This window comes from Acanthopagrus latus, chromosome 13 (genome assembly GCF_904848185.1).
Source record: "Acanthopagrus latus isolate v.2019 chromosome 13, fAcaLat1.1, whole genome shotgun sequence".
NCBI classification, from domain to species: domain Eukaryota; kingdom Metazoa; phylum Chordata; class Actinopteri; order Spariformes; family Sparidae; genus Acanthopagrus; species Acanthopagrus latus.
Genome location: NC_051051.1, coordinates 8,969,054 through 8,993,790, shown reverse-complemented (window position 1 = coordinate 8,993,790; position 24,737 = coordinate 8,969,054). Strand labels below are relative to the sequence as shown.

At 41.1% G+C, this 24,737-nt stretch overlaps 3 protein-coding genes across 10 annotated transcripts; 2 read left to right on the top strand and 1 right to left on the bottom strand.

Moving 5' to 3' along the window:
* Window positions 1-1,722: 1,722 nt before the first annotated feature.
* Window positions 1,723-8,310, top strand: dnajc18 (DnaJ (Hsp40) homolog, subfamily C, member 18). Its single transcript, XM_037118860.1, has 8 exons — window positions 1,723-2,192; window positions 2,957-3,125; window positions 3,303-3,448; window positions 4,277-4,483; window positions 4,702-4,814; window positions 5,165-5,274; window positions 5,394-5,566; window positions 6,431-8,310. The coding sequence occupies exons 1-8, from the start codon at window positions 2,066-2,068 to the stop codon at window positions 6,553-6,555; spliced, it is 1,170 nt and encodes a 389-aa protein (XP_036974755.1). The 5' UTR covers window positions 1,723-2,065; the 3' UTR covers window positions 6,556-8,310.
* A 617-nt stretch (window positions 8,311-8,927) lies between these two features.
* On the bottom strand, window positions 8,928-19,344 carry LOC119030902 (bromodomain containing 8). Of its 7 annotated transcripts, none has more exons than XR_005078454.1 (20): window positions 18,824-19,340; window positions 18,273-18,369; window positions 17,721-17,790; window positions 17,540-17,589; window positions 17,257-17,379; window positions 17,089-17,169; window positions 16,919-16,983; window positions 15,919-16,064; window positions 15,536-15,727; window positions 15,279-15,369; window positions 14,742-14,891; window positions 14,284-14,444; window positions 13,219-13,702; window positions 13,056-13,099; window positions 12,652-12,920; window positions 12,379-12,471; window positions 12,200-12,268; window positions 11,462-11,820; window positions 9,999-10,043; window positions 8,928-9,784 (listed from the first exon to the last, which is right to left on the bottom strand). XR_005078454.1 is itself a non-coding variant. In XM_037118853.1 (20 exons), the coding sequence occupies exons 1-20, from the start codon at window positions 18,864-18,866 to the stop codon at window positions 9,725-9,727; spliced, it is 2,616 nt and encodes an 871-aa protein (XP_036974748.1). In that variant the 5' UTR covers window positions 18,867-19,344; the 3' UTR covers window positions 8,928-9,724. The 7 variants fall into 7 exon arrangements, 4 of the variants coding, with proteins under 4 accessions (XP_036974748.1, XP_036974749.1, XP_036974750.1 ...); XR_005078452.1 differs by having other exon boundaries at window positions 11,486-11,820; window positions 18,824-19,339; XM_037118853.1 differs by having other exon boundaries at window positions 11,538-11,820; window positions 18,824-19,344.
* On the top strand, window positions 18,380-24,474 carry gng8 (guanine nucleotide binding protein (G protein), gamma 8). Of its 2 annotated transcripts, XM_037118861.1 has the most exons (5): window positions 18,380-18,732; window positions 20,853-20,899; window positions 22,474-22,549; window positions 23,248-23,361; window positions 23,757-24,474. In XM_037118861.1, exons 4-5 carry the CDS (start codon window positions 23,278-23,280, stop codon window positions 23,883-23,885), a joined length of 213 nt encoding a protein of 70 aa, XP_036974756.1. In that variant the 5' UTR covers window positions 18,380-18,732; window positions 20,853-20,899; window positions 22,474-22,549; window positions 23,248-23,277; the 3' UTR covers window positions 23,886-24,474. The 2 variants fall into 2 exon arrangements, with proteins under 2 accessions (XP_036974756.1, XP_036974757.1); XM_037118862.1 differs by lacking the exons at window positions 18,380-18,732; window positions 20,853-20,899 and having other exon boundaries at window positions 22,229-22,549.
* The last annotated feature ends 263 nt before the right edge of the window (window positions 24,475-24,737 follow it).

Here is a 24,737-nt window from a genome sequence, read left to right as displayed (position 1 = left end):
ACAGCATCTATGGTACGGAACGCATCAATGCATGCAATTAAGTTCCTAATTGTTATGTGAGATTATAATTGTGATAGTTGTGTTTCAAATAGTAAACTTGAATTATTTTATTTTTGAATTATATTTGTAGTTTTATTTGTCTTGTTTTATAAACATTTTATAAATAGGCTTCCTTTGATTGTTTTTGTCCATTTTTTTCATTCTGTTATTTATTACCACTGCTTTTTAATTTTATATTAATTTATTGTATGCAGAGATGCTCTTCTAAGGTGTGAAGCCTTGTGTTTATTTTATTTTTTTTTCTGTTGTACTGATGTACAGAAAATGTTCAATAGTGTGAATGAATATAATCTCAGTGAAAAGCAACTTTCAGGCTGCCAAAGCATGATAGCATGGTTTTCAGATGTAAATGAATTGGACACAAAGAAAATCATGTGTCACACTTACGTTTAACAAGAAACATTGTACTCTGGTTATATTTAATGCTGATATTATTATTGTTACAATTTAGCTTATGGTTATTTTCCTTCCTCTGTTTCTGGTTCTTGTATGGTCTACATGCATATTTCAACAAACAAATATAATGGATTTTATCTTGCAACATTTTTTATTATCTATGGAAATATGTTTTTTCGCATTTGACTTCCTAAATGATGCACACATTGTAAGCATGCCCTATGGGACAAATCACAGTTTTTTACTCTTGAATAAAATATGCATGAACAAAAAAAGTGTGTTGTATAGTCTCTCACTTATTTATGGAAGTATTAATGCTAATTTAAACTTTCACCCTGACTTACATCCAGATACAACCCCTTAAACAAAAAGTGTCTTAGTCATGTACAGGCCAACCAAAAATATTCACTACACTTGAAGTTGGTTTCAGAAATATCTACAGTCTGTCTTAGTCAGAGTGTGTCTTTCACGCAATGACCACTTGTTAAATGGATGAAGATGAAGTTGTAATCCATATTAGCTAAATGTACAGTTTTGTTGGTTGTTTTTGATTTGAAAGTTCATTATGTAAGAAATGGCTAATGTCAAATTCATACTCCACAAAAACAAAGGGCACGTCAAGGAGCGGGATCCTGGTTTCATTTTATGCGACAGGAGGTTTTTTTGATTAGCCTGCTGTACAAAGATGTCTTGGACAAAGTCAGAACTGCTATTTCTTCACATTCTATCAATCATTTCAGTTTCAGTGTTGTAAACTTAAATTCTTACAAATTGCAACTTTAACTGGGCTATTTTATATTACATTTTATATCTACATTTGAAATTCTTAACTAAAATTACCCCTTACATCAGTGTAGTCCCACTGCAGCCAGAGGGACCAATGTGCCATGTGATGGCTAGACTAAATAAATCAGTCACCTAAACAATCTATATTGTATTGTACTTTCCTTCATAGGCATTTGAATGCATCACAAGCGAGTATCGGAGGAACGCCTTTACTGAAAGACATTGAATGCACCATCACTGTACACCTGCTGGCGTAACTCAAATTTATGGGTTTTCTATTATGTAACACACATCATAGGCGATGGGAATTAAAACAAAACTAATAGCCACACTTGCTAACGAACAGAGAACAACGTAGAACACATTTTGACTACATATCAGTGGCGGTTTTCCACAGATTTCACAGCTTACTCGCTCACTCGACAGGAAGTGACGTCGCCTCTGCCTCGCCTCCGCCGCTTGTCCATCACAGCTGAGGGGGTCCGGTGAATATTAGTGGCCCTTAAAACACTGCGAAAACCCAGGCAGCAGGAACCGTCCCTCTTTCAGGCTATCGGTTTCTTTAAAAAATGGACCGTCTGCAGGCCCGTCCACAGCCTGACAACAAGCGCCAACGTCTGCGAACCGGACACCGCGAGGCACTCTGAGTGACCGGGGGCTCGTGCCGAGCTAACGTTACGCAGCTGTCTGAAACCAAAGCTAATCGGCTACCTGACGTTAGCTATAGCGCCTGGCTTTGCCATATGATATTGTCGCACATTGCACTGGGGCGCTCTTCTATTGACAGCGACTGTATCAGCGAAAACAAGACTGCGGCGTTGTCATGGACAAAGACGAAGCGGACCGGCTGATAGAGAAGGCGAAGCTGTGTTTGCGGTCCGGACGGAAAGATCGGGCGCTGCAGTTGCTGTACGAAGCCCAGAATATTTACCCCAGCACCCGGGCCAGAGGTAAAATAGCTGACGCACATTCTGCCATTGGCAGTCTGACAGGCTAATGGTCGTCATGTAGCTAACCTATGCCAATATATTAAATGTAGACAATGTATTTTCAGGTTTGAAGAAGCGTTCACCAGTATTGCTATTTTTAGATGAGAGCAAACGTTAGCTAGCTGGCTAAAGTCTGCATGCTGAAATTTCAAAAAGACTCCCTTCCCCCGTACAGACAGCACCACAGACTGAGGTATTCAGATTTCACTGTCTCCAGTTGCTTTATCTTTCTCAATAGCTTTTGCAGTAATCTCATTCAAACCAGGGTTATTCAGGTGTCATAGGTAACTACGTTTAAGACTGCATACACGGGGCTGTTGAATGCAACAGGATCCATTTTGCAGCATTATTTAGCAAGGGGGGGAATTTGACCACAATTAGTGTCACTCTCCTCAGTGGAGGCATTGTTGGGGGGCATGTCAAAGGAAAAACCTTAGAGAAGCATGAGAATGAAGGAGTTTGAGTGTCAGAATGCCAGTGTAAAAAAAAATCAAACATTATGACCCTTCACTTCACCAGATCTCAACACCTCTAGGAGATTTTGGAGTAATGTGTCTCCGAGATATATCAGTGTCAAGTTGCATTGAAGCTGTTCTGGAGGCAGGGAGATACTGTTGTTTGTTTTTTATTTTAATGTGCCACCAATCTTTATCTTCAGGACCTACCTTATAGACTTTTGTTGTGATTTTTGACTCTACTGACTTTGCCTTTTTCCTTGTTTACAGTGCTGATAGATGCCATAGTAAGGAATGGAGGTACCACTACTCCAGAGGCAGATCACGTGCCCCCGCCGACAGGCTGGAGAGACGAAGACATTGGAAACCATGAAACGAGTAACGCGGGTGGCGATGAAAAGAAGAGCTACACCGAGGATCAGCGGCAGGGTGTTCAAAGGTGCACACGGTGTCTCCACCTCTTTTAGGTCTTCTAGTTTCTCACACGGTTGGGCACTGACAGACTGACCCCTGCCCTTGTTCTTCACCATATACTGTAAACCTGGCTTCTTGTCATGAACTGGTTAGAATAAGTCCATGCCCATGTTTTGACATCCATTGTGCTTTGTTACTGCAGGATAAAGAATTGCAAGGACTTTTATGAAATCCTTGGTGTTACGAAGAATGCAAGTGATGAAGATTTGAAGAAGGCATACAGGAAGTTGGCCCTCAAGTTTCACCCTGACAAGAACTTTGCTCCAGGAGCCACAGATGCTTTCAAAGGTATGAGAGACAGCAGAGGAGAAAGGACTTTTTTTTTCTGTGAGCCACAATGGTGACTATATATATCTTTTGTTGTCCATTGTTAAGTATCCACAGACAAACCTTCAAATTCTTAGTTCCCACCACTCAGCAAAGTTAGAGGTCTTTTTGTTGGTACATTTTTCGCCTGAGTATAGACTTGAAGCCTGGGTCATCCAGCTTTACAAGTTGGAACTAAGTTTAGACATTTTTTGCCATAGATTGTAATTATTTTATGGCAGGAGCAAAGTTACAGCTGAGGTGCAGAGGGAGAGTCAGGAGGGAAAGAACTGCAGTAGGTGAAGGGGACAGGTGCATGCCGGTGTTGTAACATCAAGTTAGTTATTCTGGATTGGCCAGTTGATTTCCCCATACACCAAGATAGTCAGCAGTAAGGGGCAGGAGTAATCACTGTGTCACACAGCTGAGCTATGTTAGAATTCATAGTGCCCAATTAGTTCAATAAATACTCCTCTGAGTCATGACAAAGTCAAATCTGAACACAACGCACACATTTATAGATTTGCTGTGACTTATACTTGCAGAGGATGTCTTTATCTCTGATGTCCATTTGAAATTAATATTTGTACATTTGCTTAGAAATCACAGGAAAAAAGACAAAACTGATAACAGAACTTGCTTAAGAATCTTCACATTTTTGTGTTTTCTTCAGTATCAATATTATAGCCCAGTGCTAGCTAACTATATCCATACAGTTGCAACATTATACCTCCTGTTTACATCCCCCAAAGTAACAGTAAAGGGGTGAACTAATACCCTTGCTTGATCTTATCACCCTTCTCCCAACAGCAATAGGCAATGCATATGCAGTGCTGAGCAATCCAGAGAAGAGGCAGCAGTATGATCAATATGGAGATCAATCTGCACCTTCAGCAGCAACCCACCACTCCAGCCACAGTCGCCATGCACACTACCGAAACTTCCACAGAGACTTTGAGGCGGACATTTCCCCTGAGGAACTCTTCAACATTTTCTTCGGAGGAAGGTTTCCCACAGGTGAGCAGTTGTGTTGGTTGGATAGTGAATCATAGGTGATGGAATTAAAATTTTACAGATTGAAATAGTGCAATGTATATATTATTTATTATTACAATAATGTATTATCGTTCTTGGCATTGTTTTATTTTGTTGCTTTCAGCTGCAGTGCAAGTACATTATCTCCTGACTCTGGAAGTGTAGACGCTATAGAACAGCATGTGTTTGTATCTCTCCAGGAAATATTCACGTGTACACCAACCAGGGAGCCTCCTACTCTCAGTTCTATCAGCCTCGTCGTCGACGTGCTTATGAGAGGCGCGAGGAGGTGGTAGAGGAAAACCAGAGTCAGGTCAGTGACTCACAAAACATAAAGACAAATCTCTGTTAACCATCCACAGTGTTATGCCTGGATCTTCTTGTGAAGATCTGGCATCATTGTAATCATTAACACACACTGGAGAGGACCAAAGTCAAATGGATGTGTTTTTAACATGGCTTCAGCCTTCCAGTGACCATCCCCCATAATGTTTGATTTCATGTTGTACAATTACTTTGCTCATAACTGAAGTGCCTCTGTTGCTTTGAAAGATTGCTTCAAAGACACAGAAGTACTGTGCTGGCATGAGTACAGTGTATCACTGCAGCCTACATACAGTATTGTATGCTTTGTAATCTGTGCTGATTTTTATCTTCCCACAGAACACCTTCACAGCGTTCCTGCAGCTTCTCCCGGTGCTAGTGCTAATCCTCATATCAGTGTTTACACAGATGATGGCCACTAACCCGCCCTACAGTCTCTTCTATAAGCCGTGAGTCTGTCGTACCAGCAGCCTTGCCACAGTGACATTTAAACATATCCATGGGCGCCACAGTGATTGGCACCATCGTTTTCACTGAATACATTTTAATCGTGTTTTTGGGGCTTCAGGGCCATGGGGTTGGTGGTGTCCAGGGAAACGCAGCACATGGGTGTCCAGTACTACGTGGATAAAAGTTTCGAGAAGGAATACCGTGGAGCGGCGCTGGACGAGCTAGAGAAAACCATTGAGAGCGACTATATAGAGCACCTGCAGAACAGCTGCTGGAAAGAGAAACAGCAAAGTAAGCAAGCAGGGGGATGTTTATCCAATTGGCATATGACCATGTACCAGCCCGATAAAGAGATTTTACTCACCAAATGGAAATACTGCCTGCATTTGGTGCTTGGCTGGTGTGAAACACAATGTTATGATAATAGAAGGTTAGAAGGTCTGTGACTGTCACCCATTGGCGATGATAAGACCTAACAATTATCTGACTTCACTAAAGCTTAAACTGAAGTTCATATGAAATGTTTTCTTTTGTTTCTTTCTTTGACACAAGCAGACCAACTGTTTAAGGCATAGTGCAACATTTTGGGAAAAACGTTTATTTGCTTAAGATTGATGCTACTCTCACATCTGTGTGGAAATTTAAAGCAGGAAGTTCCTGGAGTCTCTCCTGGTTGCCTGGCAACTGGCCCTATCGGCACATAACCCCTCTGTTAAACGGCACATTTTTTTTCAGCTCAAGGTAACAAATAAGTTACACCCTGTGCGTCAGTACCCCTGCTACCATACTATTTAGTGTGTCAGATGCCAAAAATACCAGCAAATCCCACTGCATGCGGTACAATTTGGAACACAACTAAGATGTGTTGTGATTTTAAAGATGCTAACAAGCAGATTCTGTAACCACCAGGCTAGCTGTTTCCACCTGCTTTAAGTCGCGAAGCTAACTGCTAGCTAAGGCTGCTGGCTGTAGCTTAACATTTATCGCTCAGACATGAGTGGTATTGATATTTTCATCATTTTCTTTTTTTAAGAAAGCAAATAACCATATTTCCCAAATAGTCAAACTATTCATTTTTTAAGTGTAAACACCTGTTGTAAATAGTTGATGTATAGTGTTTTTTTTTTTGTTTTTTTTTCATTTTCTCCTTTTCAGAATCAGACTTGGCAAACCTCGGACAACTGTACCGAGATGAACGGTTAAAGCAGAAGGCGGAGTCGATGAGGCTGGACAACTGCGAGAAGCTGCATCGATTGGTCGGGCGTCAGAGAGGCAAATGAGGACTGTTTGTGAGGAGAACACAGTTTTGTTACAGACTGAGATGCATTGTCAGTGTGTAATTTTATCTAATCTGGCCACTTTGTAAAGAAATCTCTTTTAGGTACGGCGCAGTCAGTGGGAGGTCATGCCACTAGAAACAATGTGCCTTCTCTCCTCTTCGATGGCAGAAAATAAGAGTTGCGTGTTTGCTGACTGTGGCTGTTGTGGCAGCAGCATCGAGTGCAAACTCACTGTGGCAGTATGTGTACGATGTCTCTGAGCCTTTAAACTTTCTTATAGAAATGGCATGACATACGGGGGTCTCCCTTTGGGGTTATGAAGTCAGTTGTATGTTCACACATACATGTTTAGGTTTTTGTAGTTTACCTGTATTTATTTTCCTGAATGTTTTTGTGTCCTTGCTCAAATTTTAGGTGTTATTTATTTAATAGTGAATAGAGTGAATGTTATATGAGCAACTTGGCTCGTTTTTATTATTTTATTTCTGTAGGAAGTAATGAAGTACATTGACTTAAATAATAATGTCGTCTTTGGACAAATCTGAGATCTTCTGTATGAAAATGACAGAGTATTTAATAATGAAATTACTGACAAATCAGATATTAGAAAAGACTTATGAATCTATACTGTGGTTAATCAGGCTCTTTGACCTCTGGCACTGTAGCAACAAGAGGCATGGTGGCGTCTAATTTTAGAAAACATCACATTTTTCTGATTATTATTAAAAACAAAAAAAACTGTTGTACTTGCCAAAACACAAGCTGTCTCCTACAGTAGAGCTTCTGCTCCAGGCACTGCTGCTTGCATTATGTTTGCTGCGTCAGTCATTAAAGCTTCCGCTGTTCAGGAACCCAGTGTTTTAGCTGCAGGCATAAACATAGGCACAACACCTATGTTTGAGGTTAAGTGTGATGAATGACTGCTAAAAGAGTTTTCAAGAAGTAGATTTGATGTCAGGTGCAGGGAGTCCACTTCAACCAAAAAGTCCGTCACAGTCCTGCACATAGTTCTGTATCCCCTATTTTTTGCCTGGGCTTAAACAGCATGCAATAGCTTAGACTCTCCTAAACCATGCACAGACTTAAATCGGTTTCATTAAAACATTTTTCAGCCCATATTTTAAGACTTTTATAAATCAGTCGATAATTTAATTTGAAGTGTTTTATAAAGAAGTTCATTTTGATTTGAAAATCTCATCTTGAACAAAGACTGAAATTGCCGGATATAGTTGTTGATTTCCACAGACATATAAAAGAATTCTGAAAACAGAGTTGTGACTTTTCCCTTTAGTTCGTCTTGAGTAGGACACTAACATTGTGGAGTTGTTAAATATACTTCCCTAAACCGACCAGAGATCATTCAAACCCTATACAGACATCCATATTTGTTGCTGTGCACTAAGACTGCCAAACTGCCTTAGCTGTTCTCATAACTGGTGAAATATTCAGGTTCATCTCAAGCACTTTTGAGTTCATATTTAATCTTGTGTTCCATATTGTTAACGTTGCATGCACCCTAGTGACAGTGTTTTATTAGTTGCATATTTAATTTTTGTGCGGACACGTCTACACCACTACTGACACACTAAATTATTAGAATATTCAGGTTCCACGCTGTAACTCACAAACATGTCAGATCTTTACTGCGATACACAAAAAATCAGGGTTTTTTGGGGGGTATCCGTCAGTGTTGTAGTACACTTGAGAGACATGTTTTCAGCCAAAAATACAAGACAATTAAAGATGTAAGCAGAGTATGTTTGGCCTGTGTCACTTATTTCTTTTCACTCTTTGAATGCTTCATGGGTTTGCCAGCAAATGACGGAGACCGAAGACACATTTATGGGCAACGTATTTCGTGATGATTTGGTAATTGTTCAGCGCCATTATTAGATGACTTTACATGAAACAAACTGTTAACTTTGGTTTTAGTTTCTGCAGGTTCATGGTCCCAAGGAGGGCTGTTGGTGGTTATATGTAAGAAATTAAGTTAAGAATTCAAAATTTAACAAAATTGATGAACAGGATGTGAATAAATAGCAGTTTTGACATTATGTTGTCAATGTACTGTGCTGCAGAGATACCTATTGAAACATGGTAACCCACTAGCCCTGTCCCATCCTGGTTCAAAGGTCCTGTGCAAACAGTGTAAACACTTACCCTGCATTTCAATATCTATTCTACCACACTATTAACTATACCAGAAATTTAGACATACTTTCTATAGATGTTACATGCAGTATGGCAAAAAAAAACAAAAAAATACGGATGTCCCCCTACACAGACTTAGAAAACAAATGCGACGGGCTGCAGCTGTGGCGTGTTTTGTCAGTATTGTGAGACAACTTCATGCAAATTGAATGTAAACATTGTGGGTTGAAGGCTCTTTTTATTTCTTTCATTTTATTGTTCAAACAAGTCCACAAAACAGTTAATTAACGTGACGTCTTCTCAAAAATACTTAAAATGACTCAGAATACTTATGCACTGTAGGTAATGTTTCACAGGTAGTGTAGCATAGATCAAATCAATCACAAACAATATAGCCATGTTTAAAAATGGTCAGAAATGTTTTGAAAATAGAAAACTTGAAAAAAAAATACAAAAAAAATTCAAATAAATTGTTTTAACAGCAATTAAAATGTTTTCTAAATAATACCGTGCCCCCTGATTCATTCAGAAATTCTCGGTTAGTAAGACTCTTTGGCCTCTGGTTTTATAGTTTCATCACCAACATGGTACATTTCTTCAAATCAGCCTCGCTAATCTGAAATTCCACCAGGACCCCTGCAGACTTAATTTCATCCCATTTTTTTTTAGACTAGGAGCAAATTTTATCTTTAATTTCTACAACCTGATGTAATGCAAAGCAGACTGAGTCTTACTGTTCAGCAGCTGCGTCTGTGAAAGGTTTGACCTAGTCTTTCTGAATGCCTCATTGTAATCTGGGATTAAACAGTATGTAATCCATGTCTGCATGGCTGTCTCAGAAGAAATGAGCTGCTCCATGAAGCAGTCTATCCATTTAATGTAGAGTGCAAGTGAAGGTTACGCTGCACATTATGCAGAGTGGAAATCTGTGCAAATGACGGAGAATAAATTCACTCTTGTGGTATTACACCTTTCACCTCACTCGAGGACCCAGCTGAATCTTTTTCAGGCTGTGTGTTCATTTCTTCATCTTGAGGTCAGCTTCTATGGCACAACGGCGCCCCCTGGTGCCGCCATACTGCAGTCAAAAAGAGGAAGAAACAACGGTCTGAGACTTGGTGACTGAACTGACAGCATGTCCCTCAACAAACAAATTGTGCTGCAAGACATTGAAGATATTGTATGACTGTTATCACTGTTTTACTTTGGGTCTATATGCAGGGTATTAAGTTTAAATTATGGTTTAATTTTCCTCAGGAAAAAAGGACAAGAAAGAAAAGGAAAGTACTTACAAAAAGAGAAAGGAGGAAGGCAGGAGAGGACATGGAGACAGTGTCCTGTAAGAGGAAAATAATGGATATCAGAGCTGCAACTCAAACGTGCACTGAAAGTCCCAAGAGGAAGCAAAATAATGCCAGGAAAGACACCACACACATTGTATTTAGCACAAGGAAAGGTTGAAATGAGCTTGAGGAAAAATACTATAAAGAACATACTTCATAATGGTATATTGACATGTGGTCATTGTAAATGTTTACAATTCGCTTCCTGGCTGCACTGCAAACTACTTAGCCACTTGAAAGATCTTTTAAAGAAACATTCTAGCATGTTTAGCTCAGTAACTGCATAATGCTACAGACATGTATTCTTGTCAAACATTTTTCAAAGCATAGCAGTAAGTTTTACAATGATCTCCTACCTTTCAGTCAACTACTGGTTTCATTCATTCATGTTTAATTTGTTACCGAATATTTAGGAGGAGAGTGCTGTTACATAACAAAGTGTCTGAGTAACCAAGGGACATCTGGAAATGTTTATTTCACCTAACATGATTCGGTGCAGGGCCTTCACCAGGTTTAGTTACAGAATGTTTAATATTTAGTCAGCCTTACTTTTTGTGTGTGTGTGTGTGTGTGTGTTCTTTTTTTTATTATTTCAGTCTTTTTCATGGCTTTATTTTGAAAGTTAATCCACAGAAAATAGGGAGATGACATGTAGCAAAGGGCCACTGGTTGGTTTCATACACTGGGCAGCTGCAGTGAGGACACAGCCTCTTATCAGCTGAGCCAGTGAGGCATCCCAGCCTTATTTGTATTGGCAAAGTTGCATTATCCTGGTATGGTAATGTAACTGTAATACAGATTTCTGAATATGTGTCATCAAAATCTCCAACAACATAATTAGTTCTTTACAACATCATGCAAAAACAATGCATCTTGGACCCAAAAAATAGCAAATATTAAATCTGATTTATTTTTCTGTCAGTTCATTGTCATACTGACATGAAATGGCCTGGAATGGAATAGCTTTCTTGAATGTAGAATATCATTATTAAATCTTACTGCATGCTTTGGTAAGTATTGATTATTACATTATTGTCTACCATTTTCCAAAGCATAACATTCTTGCTTTCCAGTCAACCATTGGTTTGTTTGAGATACATTCACTTGTCCCCACAGCAATTCATTGCCTTTTTTTTGTATAGAAATACATTCAAAGAGTAGAGTCCGCTGAAAAAAAAAAAGGTTTGCATTCATTACCTGACATCTAAAAGATAAACAAGTATTGACATCATGAAAAGGATAATTTGGTGAAAAAGATTTTTGCTACGAAGGATTCCTTATCACATGACTTCTGGAAGTTGATTCAGACAGCACACAAATCCAATGGCCCCTTGAAAGAATATCATTGTAATACCTAATGTCATGCTTTGGAAAATGGCGGGCAGATCTACTCCAGCATCACTTTCTTCTACCTTTAAGTCAGCCTGTTGTCTCACCCTTGTCTCTTCTTCTGTACTCTCTGCTTTTGTCAAAATTCTAGTGAAGCACCTTGTCAGTAGAGTCCTGTTTGCGTGTGCTCTCACGGCCCCTCAGGCTCTTGGCGCTGATACCAGACTCTGATGTCTCCATGATGAGCTGCGTGGCGAGAAACTGTTGGATCTGCTCCATGACGTCGCGCTGCATCTCCAGGGCCATGTGGTACACGTCATGATCCATGCTGTTGTACATGACCGCGTTCTGAAACATCAGCATGATGTCCCTCTGGAACTCGGCGGTGGTCCGTATCAAACCCATCTCGATGTTCTTTTTTATGGTGGCCAGGTCCATGGGCCTGTGGGAGTGAAGAGCAAAGAGGGGAGTGAGGAAAAGAGTCCACCAATTAGCTCTGGTTCATGATCCTGTTCCTTTCAAGATGATTTGAAACTTGGGGCTATCTAGCGAACCAGCTCCAATTTCCACCAATTTTGAGTTTTGAGCTGGGACCCAACTTTTCCAGTTAGCCAAAATACCCCGACCAGCATAAAATGACCTGTACGAACTGGAAGTGTGTGATCTGAAATGGGCTGACGATTAATGAATGTCAGTCATCGGTAAAACAAGACTGTTTTTCTTAAGATTTCTACTCTGCATGAGCAACATTACAAGTATCCACTATAAAAACTATTAATGAGTCATAAAAACTGATAATATAAAAGATATCCTGTGCTTACCTGTGCACAATACTGTGATACCCAGGTGCAATTTCATCTGTTACTGGCTGCAGGAAGACGTTTGCATACCTACAACATGTTCACATAGATTTTATGCTTTAGTAATGATAAAGAGAATGGAAATATATCACAATCTGAGCATCTGTGGCTTGAGTAACTGTAAAGAGTGATATTCTGACCGGTGGTTGGCCGCCGCACGCCACACCAGCATAATGGCTTTCTTCCAGATCTTGTGAGCCTGTAGAGCTTCCAGATCCTCACTGCACACAGAACTGCACAATGAAAGTATGTTAGGAGGAAGGCGGGAAAGTATTATCAAGTGAAACCTGATTTGCAGCATGACACAGTGAGAAATGGAAAACAAGCCGGTTACACAACATCATAAGCACTATCTGAGTTGTGACTTCAGAGTTTCATTCCTTTCTGTGCGTGCCCGAATGGGTTTCACTCACAACTGCGACGAAGCGGGGCTGCTGGGGATGGAGTCTGCAGCCGTGTGGAGCTGGAGAGACGAGGACGCCGTGTGGAGGCTGTATCCGTCCTCGCTCTCGCTGGCCGCAGGTTCTAGCTCGGTCTCCCCCTCTGGCTCTGACAAAAATCCCTCCGCCCCGTCGCCCTCTTCTTCTGCATACACCTCTGGCCCGTTGACCTCATTGTGCACTTGAGTCCCTGAGGTGTTCTGTCCTCGCCCAACACTTACTCCGTTCTGCCCCTTCGTCTCCTGTAATGAAGGATAAAAATGCATAGGGATTCATACAGAGCTCAATGTGCAGGAAAACTGTGGAGCTACGCACTTTGCATTGCAGTACAGCATTCACAAGCATCGTGTTCGCTCTGTCCTCGTTGGGTGCTATACCTTGGGATGTCTTTGTGTCAGTGGGCTATCTTCTAATACTGAGTCTGCCAAGATAGTAAAGATGAATAATAAGAAGGAAATGGTTATGCAAAATGCATAGTTGCATGCAAACGGCATGTAATGAAGCAAGTGAGAAATAGTATTTAAGCATGGGTGTGCATACCTCCACGGGGTCTATCAGGTCTTTGATGTGCCCACTTTTCATTCTCACTTTTAACAGTGACATCCAATGAAATCTGGCTTTTCCGGTGCACCATCGCTCCAGTCTCTCTCATTGCCTCAGGCTGCAGAGGTGCTCCAGAGTGGCAGTGCTCCAAACTCTTTGAGTTACATGAGGACGAGGAGGTGGGAGGAAGGCTCCTCAGTCCCATGGGGAATGCTGTGAGACAGTTATCTTCACTGTTGCACAGAGAGGAGAGTGAAGCTGAAGTCCCACCCTGACCCTCTAACACTTCTGTCTTCAGGCTACTTTGAAAAGACGAGGACTGTAGAGACTGTGGGACCCCCGCGGGCACAGCGGCGTGACACCCATGGGGCTGGAAAGGCCCGGTCTCCCAGGCAGCGGACAAAGCGTGACCGTTCTCCTCACACAGCGACAGAGCAGCCTCAACTGCAGCTGCATCCAAGGCCTCTGCACTCTCATCTGCCTGTAGAAGAAGAGACGGGACTCTACAATTTCAAGAATAATCGAGTTTTCCTTTCACAGTCCACCATGTCCCTTATTCTCAGCAGTGATGTTGGTCAGTACACTGTTGTCATAACTCACTAGGTTAACGACCAAAATGAAAATACTCACATTTTACAAGAACTTAATTTTCCTTTAAAAGCTCATGCATGCTCTGCTGAGTTGCAGATAAGACATTCAATAATATTAAGGTTCAGACATGGTATGGTCCACTTTAGGGGTGTCAAGAATTGTATGACAAGATTCCTCTAGGCATGAATATTGGAAATATATTTCCTTATTCATGATTACTTATAATAAAGGACATATTAACGTTTCAACCCTCCCCATTCTGTTTCCTTTACCTGTTTAGGAGGGATCCAAGTGTAATTACAGGGGGTCAGACACCCCCAAACTGGACCGTGATGCAATGTTGTGTTTTAAAAGGTGACAACAGAGGAATCTAAACTAATTCCAGTCTTGTTATAGTCTAAAAAGCATTTTAAAATGAACTAAAAATATCTGTGATTGATATTATTTTTTGTCCAGATTGCCATACCCTACCTTGTCTTCAATGATGGCGATAATGTCCCCCACTGTCTTCAGGTCCAGCTCATCTCCCATGTAGGACACAGTCACGTCCTCCTCACTGAGATCCGACACCTTGTCCAATGCAGAGACAGGCTGGCATCCAGGGGGCACAGACGGCACCATCATGTCAATCTCTGCAAACAGACAACGACTGATTTTCAACCGTTTTTAGATACAACATACAATTTTACACTGGAAGTAGCAGCGATTAAAAGCATGGCTATGAATCTGAAGTCACTGTTTTCATCTATCTTGGTAAACTGTTACCTTTAACAAATGTAGCTGTAACATAATAGTTCATCTCTGAAATGGCCATCAAAGTAAAGGTCTGAAATCATCTTGCTACAGAACTGGTGACATTATGGATGTGAGGAGGTTTAGCCTGAGGATTGAGCACTCAGCAGTTTGGATGCGGGTCAGAGTGGACAGACCTGTACTTGCTGAGGCGGTAGCGTCAGCGGGAACAGGCGTGGTGGCAGAGAGAGGAGCACTGGAGGCGGAGTCTGCACTGACCATGAAGCCTAATGGGGCAGAAAACTGGGAGGGACCCACCTCGAGGAGACGAGACAACATCGGGGCACCTGCCATGCGAACATTCGTACACATTAACGCACATAAGAGTGCCGGCAACAATGTGGAGGCCTTTGCAGCTATTGTATGCAACCAGCTTCAGATAATATTAGCATTTTTTGAAAAGACAATATACATACATTTAGGATTTAAAGAGAAAAACTAACAAATATTAAAGATTTTCCCAATAAAGATGGAATGCCTATAAATAGTATTTAACTGATTGGAATGAAATTTTATGCAATCAGTTATTTCTTGAGATGCTTATTTTCAATTTGACAGGAATTTTCTGTTGAATGCTGTCAATAAAAAATGCAGTGTATACACTGTTATTCAAATACAGTAAACAAATATTCATGAATTACTCAAATGGGGTGAGAGTATGTTTGTATCTGTACCTGTTGCCTGAGAGAGAGGCTGACCAGGCGGACCCAGCTGCAGGTCATGTGCTCCTGCCATATTACCAGTGGACATGTCACCCTCTCCAATCTGGGAAAACACATGAAGGCATATCAAACAGTCTCATTATTCAAAATTCTGATAATAGTTAGTATGTTCATGTTCCTGATTAAATGAAGAAGGGATGCCCTGCAGAACAGACAATATTAATTACAGAGCTTGGCATAAGACAGTCTAAGAATTCCCCTCCACATACCAGTCTGGAATTTGTAGCCAAAATGCTGCCTTTCTTCAGTAACTCTGACAGGAGTGGAGATGGTGGCGGTGTGGCTTTCTGGCCCAGGAGCTTCTTTTGGGTGGGGTCATCCAGAAGTGACCCGTGGCTCATGTCATCATTACCTGGAGCAGAAGACTCAGGAATTGTCATTAATCTGGTCGATCCCGAAGCCTAGAGACGGAAGTGAGGGGAGCATGGAGTTAAACTGCCGTACCAGTCCAGGAATGCTTTCATTGATCAAAGAGGGATCCACTCTGCAAGTGTCTCTACTGTGTTCCTGAGGAATTGTCAGACTCCTTTCCAAAATATTATTAATGAAATCATAATCTAATTAAAACACGTTTGAGCATTCGATGACTTACATTTTTTATCGGTGTAAGATCCAGAGTCAAGCACTCGAGTGGGTCACCTGGGGAGAAGTCCTGGCTCGGGGAGCTACAGCCTGAGGAGGGCGAATGCATGGTGATGCCGGGCACTCGTTTAGGTGTGTTCTTTGCCACCTGTCTGGCTGGAAGAGGGAGGGGCAGCAGGGAGACAATTTTCTTATCACTCACACAAAAGCTTCAACTTTCTTTTTATTTTAGATGAAAAAGGTGCAGTGTTTATCCTACTTTTAGCAGTACTTTTTCTGGAGCAGCTGGTCTCTAAGTCTACAACTGAACTGAAATATCTGGACAGGATTACCATGAAATTTGGTCCAAATATTCTTGGTCCCCAGAGGATGAATTCTACTGACATCAGTGATCCTCTGACTTTTTCGAGCCACCTATAAGGCCTCATGTTTCACTTGAGGACAGAACGCAGAATAACTTCTTAAACAAGTGACCAAATCTCATGAGCCTATTTGGTCAATTAATGCTGACAGTTTACAGTTAGCCTGCTCACTCTGACATTTTGATATTAGTGCTTTATCAATTTAACAAGCTACTGTGCAAAACAAGCTACATACTAATGTAGAGCGAAGAGCTCAGACTGTCAATCCTGAGACCCTAAAATGACCACCGCTCAGAGAATGTAGCTTTTGATTTAAGTGTTGCTGATTTATAAGACGATAAGCTCAAAGTGAGTGTTCAGCCCGACGAGTACAAAAATATGCTGTTTATCAACTCTACAGTAAAACTGTAGAAGCAGCTCAGCTTCATCAATCAATCTGCCACCAATCGAAGCTCTTACACGTTCAGCTGTGGTTTATTGATGGATCATCTCTCTGGCAAACGGGTGAAGAGATTACTCACTGAACAGCTGAGGATAGTTCAGCTGAACTATTTCACTTAGTTGTTTTCAGAAGAAAGCTAATTATGCAGCATCACTTTCTATTTTGATGTTTCCCCTCAGAACACCCCTTAAAAGTAAAAGAGATACCCTGATAAGCAGCATCTGTGTTTTTTCTTTTCAGCTCGGCTTCCTCCTCCTCCTGTTTCTTCTTCCTGAGAGGCACACATAAGGCCATTCATTAGCCTAACATCTAAGCTTTACATGAAAAAAAAAGAGATGTGCTGTATTTCTTAGATAGAAGCTTTGCTGCCTCTTACTGCAGAATTTCTTCCCATAACTCTTGTAGTTTGGAATCCAAATGTCCCGCTTGAATCAGTTCAGCCTCTCTCTTCAGCTTCCTGTGAAAACGGCAGCACGTCAACCAATCATGTCTGTGCGGTTTACGATGCGACTGCTTTTTGTTGTTCGAAGCAATGCTTGTGTACCTGTGCTTCTCCTGTGTGTCTTTGATCAACTTCTTCAGTTCATCGATCCTGTCAGCTGTCAGCCTGCGTACTATCACATCCTCTACAGTCTCCACCACTTCACCTTTCTCACCACGCTTCCGCCTGAGGGCAACAAAGGCAGTATTAGTCTGAGACATGGTTTTTTTTCTAGTATACCACCGTAAGTCAGTGCATGTGTCAAACAGCATGAAGCTAAGTCATCTTCTTTTAGCTTGCAAGGCAACATGAGCACACTTGAGGTAAATTTCATTCATGTGCTCACTTTGGGGCCTCTGTTGTTTCCAGGAGCTCGGAGTACTTGGAGGCGCAGTGCTGTGAAGAGCCAAAGGAGATTTAGGAGAAGCTTTGCGACAGGGAAAAACATAACGCGGCAAACCCGCTGAAGGGATCACTGAAATCGGCCTCTGTGCTCTTCAGCAGTGTGTGCGCAGGTTTCGTCATACCTTTTGAGAGAACCAGTCAGGCGGTCGCCCAGATTCTGCAAATGGTTTGATGGCTCGACTGACAGATACCCTGTTGAGACGAAGATGATTCGAAACGAAATGCGCTTTATTATAGGTTTATTATATTCTTCAGCATTTTCCCTACCCAGTCTAATTTCCTCTGTCTATTTCATCCATATATTTGGACATCATTTAGGTGTAAATTCGGGCAAGATATATGCAGAAATAAAGCCTGCAAGCACTGTACGATCATCAAAGAGAGCATGCCAGTCCTACATACCTCCCTATGGTTAATTCAGCTTATTTGCATGTCTTTTGACAAAGAAAGCAAACCACAGCATCAACGCTCTGAAGCACATATATGGGCAACAATTCCAACAACAGAAAAACCCTCATTGATCGTATCTAATCTTAAAAGATAATCTTAGATATAAAGATGAATCATACACTCATGCATGCTCAAACTGCAAATGACTCAGACTGCTCATGACTGTCATTAACCTATGGCACAGAACATTTATGCACATAACAAAGAATCACTGGAACCAGTACCAGTTCTGGTCTCCACTCTTCATGACAGACGTGGCCAAACACAGCTTCTCCCTCACTGACCATGGCTCTGTGGGTCCAATGACAAGCAGCTTGTGTTCTGCAGATGTTGGGGACGGGAATGGGGGGGGACAATGGACAGGACATGACACATGCTTAATACAATTAAATAACGCCTGTGGAGGGTTATCATGCATGTTCAACTGGCTGCCTCGGGCCTGGTACCGACAAGCTCGGGAGATTGTTAATCTCTCTGAGTTTGGCTTCATGTGTATGCCACCTCAACTGCCCACCATGCCAGCGGCTCACCGCGGACGCGTGCAGCGAGCGATAAAAGCATGTCGTGTGTGCAGCTGGTGGCGAGCAGGAGTCACCACCGCTGACAACAGAGCTGTCAACTCTTCATGACAGCCATCAATCCTCGCAGGCTCCCCCGCAGCGAGCGGAGGCTGCCGTGCAGGAAGTTAGTAGTATTAACACCGACAGTACGACACACTCGCCGCTAACTGATAGCATGTCATCACAACTGCTAGTTAGACACCGACGTTACTCACTTCCAACCCCGTTTGCCATCTTCCTGTCATCCCGACATCCCATACATCTTGGTGGATGGAAACCGAGTAGTTAATAACGCTGGCGCGGTCCGAAAGCGACACGCATGAGATGACGGACGTTAATATCAGTGAATGTTGCGCGGTGGATGTTGAGGCTTTCACGGCTTTTTTTTTCTCTCTCCCTCTCTCTCTCTCTCTTTTCTTGCTAGCTCACGTTGTGTCGCCGTTGTCCGTTAAAGTCTCGTGTGTCTCAACGTTAGCTATTGGCAACTTAAAGATTAACTCGCTAGCTCGAATGCTACCAAATGGCTTTGTCTGGAAAAGACTCGCAGAACTGTTTAAAATGTGCGCTGAGCCCCACGGAGTCAATGCTACCAAGTAAAAGCCAGACGACAAAATGTAGCTTACTGTAGGCACTAACGTTATTTATCATTTTTAGCTAGCAGCGGACTGTTCGTACACGCCCACCACTGTAGCTTAATGATGGTACGACCCTGGAAGCTGTTGAATATCCTTAACTTGGGGCTAACTGGCTCGTTTTGGGGATTTATACAACACTACCCCTTCTCTTTTGGGCTTGAGAACAACCACAACACAAATATAATAAAAGCAATAACAGTAATACTTGTAGAAATGTTAAATCTACAGACCCTTTTTAACCAAAGATGCTAAATGTAGGGAGGATATTTGATGCCACTTTTGTGGTTTAGTCTAAAAATGGAGTACAACAAATACAAATATAGTAGAATAAAATAAGCTGAATAAGTTGTGTGAACACTTGTTTCCACCCCAAAATCGCTTAAAATCACGTCTAGCTTCATGACATTGTGGGAGAATTCTTTAAATGTATTGTGAGTTCAATGTGTCCAGTTTTGTGAAGCCTCCATTTATAGGGAAGATTTAAGTGCCAAACAAAATGAAAAGAAATGAAGTGAAATATTATTTTTATTTTTACAATTTATTTGTTTTTGTTTGTTTTTACCTAGGCCTTTTTTGTTTTAATTTAAATATGTTAAAAGTATATTTATTTGTTTTTTTTTTTGTATTTCATAATGAAATTCTTTGTTGAGCTAGCACACATAGGTTGCATGCACGTGACCTTGGAAGCTGCTAAATACTCTTAATTTGGTTAACTGGCTCGTTTTTGGGGTTTTACAGAACAATGACCCTTCTCTGATGGCTGTAGAACAACAATTTGATTACTCTATTGTGATTAGGCTACAATGGAGTAAAAAGAAGAAAAAAAAGAAAACCTTAACAGTAACTGTATACTTGTTTGCCAGATAATCACCTGAGAACTGACACTCCATTACCCTCATAGTAAAAAAGCAAACATAATAAGAAAACAATTATGATAATAAAATGAAAACATGGTATAAAGCAGAATGTGAACCTGTGTGGAACAGCTGGGACAAGATTCATACACATATAAAATATACAGCTCAGAAATACAGGCAACAAAGCAATAACTGTGCAAAGGCAATGCAGGTAAATGTAGTATAAGTAGCAGTAACAATGTTTAACATAATAAAAATGTATGAAAGCGATCAGAACACAGTAAAGTAAATTGTACCAATGATAATATTTCCAGTGACCACGTGTAACCAGAGCTCTGACTGTGTGAAATGCTAACTGGGCTTTTTCATATAAAACCAGTGAGTCTGTTGGATGTTACTCAGCAGGTGCTACTCACTAGAAAAACCGGTTTGTGTGACGAGGCAAAACAAACACCCAGGACATCCAGGTGAGCTGGAGGCCAAACGGCTGCTGTGGACGTAAATCCAGTTTTTCCTGTGTTGTCATCCCACATGACAACTTTATCTAAAGAATTACAGCCACAGCTAGATGAAAAATTATTATTTGTTATGAATTGCAGCCACACTGACTTAAATGAATGCAGCACACGTATTAAAATAAATGCTTTACCGAAAAACATTGTCAGGTATTACTTTTGAACCATTTCATGTGTCTCGTGTTTAGTTAGCTGTGTTGGAAGTGATCCTGCAGCCACTTTACGTTGTGTTTGCAGATTGGATCTACATACTTTTTCAACTGTTTGGCCAAAGGCAGATGTCTGTAAGTGTTAACTTGAAACAAAGACTCCTGCAAAAACATGTGCACATCCGTCTTGGTGTGATATGACACTATCTGCTCTCCTCTCTGGTTTCTTCAGTCCTGTGATGTGGCGCCTGTCTGCCACAACTTCATCCACATCCTAGTCTTCATTCTGTTGTCTGCTCCGTCACTTTCCTGACATACCTTATCCTCCCCGCCTACCTGTTCACCTGTTTCCTCCCAATCTTTCACCCACACTCTGTCAGATTGTCTCATTTGCATCCACCCAAGCTTTCCAGCCTTTGTTTTGCCTGCCTCACTCTGCCCTGTCTCTCCCTTCAGATTGGTAATTTCCTGACAGACTGATTTTTTAGTTTGCCTGTTCCGAGCGCGCCTGGTTGTGACCCTTGACAGTCCTTTGAGTCCTGAGTCATTACATTGTCATAAATGAACAGTATGAGCCATGCCCGGTTGGCTCGCACAATAGTAAGGATAATATTTATAAGTCCTAACTTGAACCAAAGAATATGAAAATCCTTTCCTTGAATTATGCAACACTACACTGGGCAAATTATATTTTTGGACCCTTGGTGATAGAGGCTGTTTAAATGAAGCAGCAGCTCTTTTTATACTCATATGGCCCCGCATCTTTCACAGAGAGAGACCAATTACTACCGGGAAACAAATGTTAATGAGGCACTTGACATTTAACTCCATAACACTGCCACTTTGCCCCCCGCTGCGGCGTGGAATAACTGTCAGCTCTACAGGAAAGACTGATATCAGTGTGTAGAGAGAATCGCTACAGCCCAAGACAAATAATTATGTTGTTGAAGAAAACTCACATTGAGACAAAAAACTTGATCACTTGCCTTGCAACATTGGATATATTTTGTGGTAGAAAGTGATCTTGTCCTGTAGTGGAAAATGATTAGGCCCTTAAAGTTTTTGTAGCTTCAGACGAGCCTCATTTAAAAACATGAGAATGTTACTTGTGATGTTACTACATCTTCATGACATCTACTGAACTTTTTATTTGGAATTCTAGCCAGAAATTGTGTTAAAGTAACAAAAACTATACTCACTATTTCTTATTGAGTGTTAATCTCATTGAACATGCTCCATACACACAAACTGAATGCACATCCAAGTATTAAAGACGCAGTTTGTCTAAGAATGAATCACAAACAGGACAATTAATTAAAGTCATGGAAAACAACATTGCCTACTCTCTTGAGAGCTTCCTCATTACAGCAAATGTATTTTCATGTTGCTGCCGGGTCTTATGTGAAAAATAGGTTTCCTTTTCATGTCTTTAAATCAAAGGCGTGATTTCATATTGAAATCTAATCCCCATTTAAGCCCTTTCGAGATATATCTATATTTTATGTTCCACCTTGGAGCGCAGGCTCCGGTGTTATCTCAGGTAGGTGAGCGATGGAGACTCCAGAGATGAAGGTCACACCACATGTTGCCTTTAACTGCAGCACTGAGCCCATCCTGGGGGCAGAACCACAGGTTATTATTTGAAGGAGGGAGCCAATTGAAGCCTCCCTCCCTCATCTTTGCCATTAATCTCACTTCATTTGTTACAGTAAGTTGGTTGCAGCGAGCCCTGTGGAAGACGAGCCGGCTTTCACTCCTGGAACCCAGTTTACTGTTGGACTTTAGGTGAGTTATTTTGTGATAATTATGTCTCAGGATAAATCTTATAAATATCTAATTTTGTACATATTCATAGAAACATCTTTTCATATTTCTGCACGTATGCTAAGTATGAACTATATTAGTGTGTAGAAATGTTTCATATTGTTAGAACTGACTAATTCCACACAAATACCGTCTGTTTTGTTGTTGACCAGTGATTTATTCACTGCTCTCTAAGAGACTGATCTTTTGCACCCGTCCATGCGGCGGCGCAACATAACAGCAGTTATGTAGAAAACAAAAGATGGAGGGTTTTTTATATATATATATGATATCAAATATTTGTATGTGCAGTTTTGTCCAAAATGTGTTCCAAAAGCACAACAAGTAAATTTTAATGTTAGGCTGTATTTACACTCTCAGCTAGCGGATGCCCTCCCCTGGGGGAGCTGCCCTGCCTTCCCTCCCCTGCCCTCCTCCTTTGAGACCCTCCCTGTGCCACGCGCAGCTGAGACCCAGGGAGCAGAGTTAATGAGCAAATTGAAACAGACGCCGGCCATGGCACAGATACCTTCAATGAAATGTCTCACGCTGTGTTTGCTGTGTGTGTGTGTGTGTGTGTGCACTTTTGAGATAGAGGTGCAACCATGTTTGTGTTTTTTTCTTCTACTTCGGTGATGCGCACTGTTATCTCTTGTCCGTCGAAATGATGTGTGCTGCAGGCTGGCTGACATCGGCGGGAAAAGTGCAGGATGTCCAACAACATGGCCAAGATTGCAGATGCCAGAAAGACGGTCGAGCAGCTGAAACTGGAGGTCAACATAGAGAGGATGATGGTGAGTGAGCTGATGATGATGATGGAACCACAGAGCCAATAATGATGGAAAAGTGGAGATATTTTGTGACTCAAAAGAGATGTAGCATACCTTTAGTGGATTACTACTGCAAAAGTGAAAAAAAAAAGTAGTATGAAGTTTTTTTGGCTCCAGAGGAAGTTGCATGTAATCTGATTAATTGCCTCCAGTGATGTCAGGTTATGAACAAATGATCAAAATGATACAGTAGAACCAGAGGTATCTTCATTTTATTCCACGTGTTCTTCTTCCTTTTCAAAACCTGGTGCCTACGTTACCCACAGTACAACCTAGCCGCTGAGTGGCATCACTGGAGGCAATTTATTCCCTCCCCCTTTTGATCCAGTTACAAATACTAACACAACCTGTCTGTGCAGGTATCCAAAGCAGCAGCAGAGCTGATGGCCTACTGTGAAAGTCATGCCAAAGAAGACCCCCTTGTGACGCCAGTGCCTTCTTCTGAGAACCCTTTTCGAGAGAAGAAACTATTCTGTGTGATACTATAACCCCCCCCACACACGTACGGGACAAATGTCTACGCATTATATATGATTATAGGGCTGCACAGCTACTCAAAGGGTTATCTAAAGAGATGCCCGGGCCAACAAATCTTGTCCTCCACATGTAGAGGAACATGATTTTTAGTGGAGACTCGTCACATCATTATGATTTTAAAGGAGTGAAGAGAAGTGTGAGCCTCTGACACATGGAAATATTTTGATGTACTACATTACCAAAATTGTTGATTAAAAAAGTTACATAGTGCACCTTTTCAGTGAAGAAGATAGTGGTGATGTACATGATCATTCCTGTTAGCCGTGACTCAGCCCAATCATAATATCTGTCAAAATAATCAAAATCTATTTTTTTTTTCACCATAGTGTGCAGCCTGATATTATTATTATACTATTTTGATGTGTGAATTCAATGTGAGCTTTAATGACAAACACAGTAAGGAAACATTTTTCTAACAACATTCAGTTTTGTATTTGAAGTAGCTCTCCGGCTTCACCTGAGGAACTATCCACATCTGAACATGACAATGACAGCAATAAAGATTTCTTGAGAAAGGTGCAAAGTTCATTTTCAGACCAGTACGGCCGCCTCTCCCTGTGCACACAGTTTGTGCCTGAGCTTAGGTAACTCAAACTCAAACTTAACTCAAATTTGCACAAAATAGTTAATTCTCACTTAATATCTTTAAAGCTCTGAACTCTTAAAACATTCTTTTTTAAATGTTTTAGACTAATTTCATGTCACAGAGAGGCAAAATAAATAATATAACATGTTGTTGTATAAATACTTAGCCACATCATGTTTTCACAGCACGAAGATACACACAATATACAAATATGTTA

Bases quoted from the DNA above. Each gene is read 5' to 3' on its own strand.
- LOC119030902 (XM_037118853.1), bottom strand. From the start codon at position 18,866: ATGGGATGTCGGGATGACAGGAAGATGGCAAACGGGGTTGGAA. The intron at 16,984-17,088 runs GTAAGAGGCAGC...TGTGCCTCTCAG, and splicing joins TTATGGGAAGAAATTCTGCA to GAAGAAGAAACAGGAGGAGG. The intron at 12,472-12,651 runs GTGAGTGAAACC...TTCATTGTGCAG, and splicing joins AGCCCCGCTTCGTCGCAGTT to TTCTGTGTGCAGTGAGGATC.
- dnajc18 (XM_037118860.1), top strand. From the start codon at position 2,066: ATGGACAAAGACGAAGCGGACCGGCTGATAGAGAAGGCGAAGCTGTGT. The intron at 3,449-4,276 runs GTATGAGAGACA...TTCTCCCAACAG, and splicing joins AGCCACAGATGCTTTCAAAG to CAATAGGCAATGCATATGCA. The intron at 4,815-5,164 runs GTCAGTGACTCA...ATCTTCCCACAG, and splicing joins TAGAGGAAAACCAGAGTCAG to AACACCTTCACAGCGTTCCT.
- gng8 (XM_037118861.1), top strand. From the start codon at position 23,278: ATGTCCAACAACATGGCCAAGATTGCAGATGCCAGAAAGACGGTCGAG. The intron at 23,362-23,756 runs GTGAGTGAGCTG...CTGTCTGTGCAG, and splicing joins TCAACATAGAGAGGATGATG to GTATCCAAAGCAGCAGCAGA.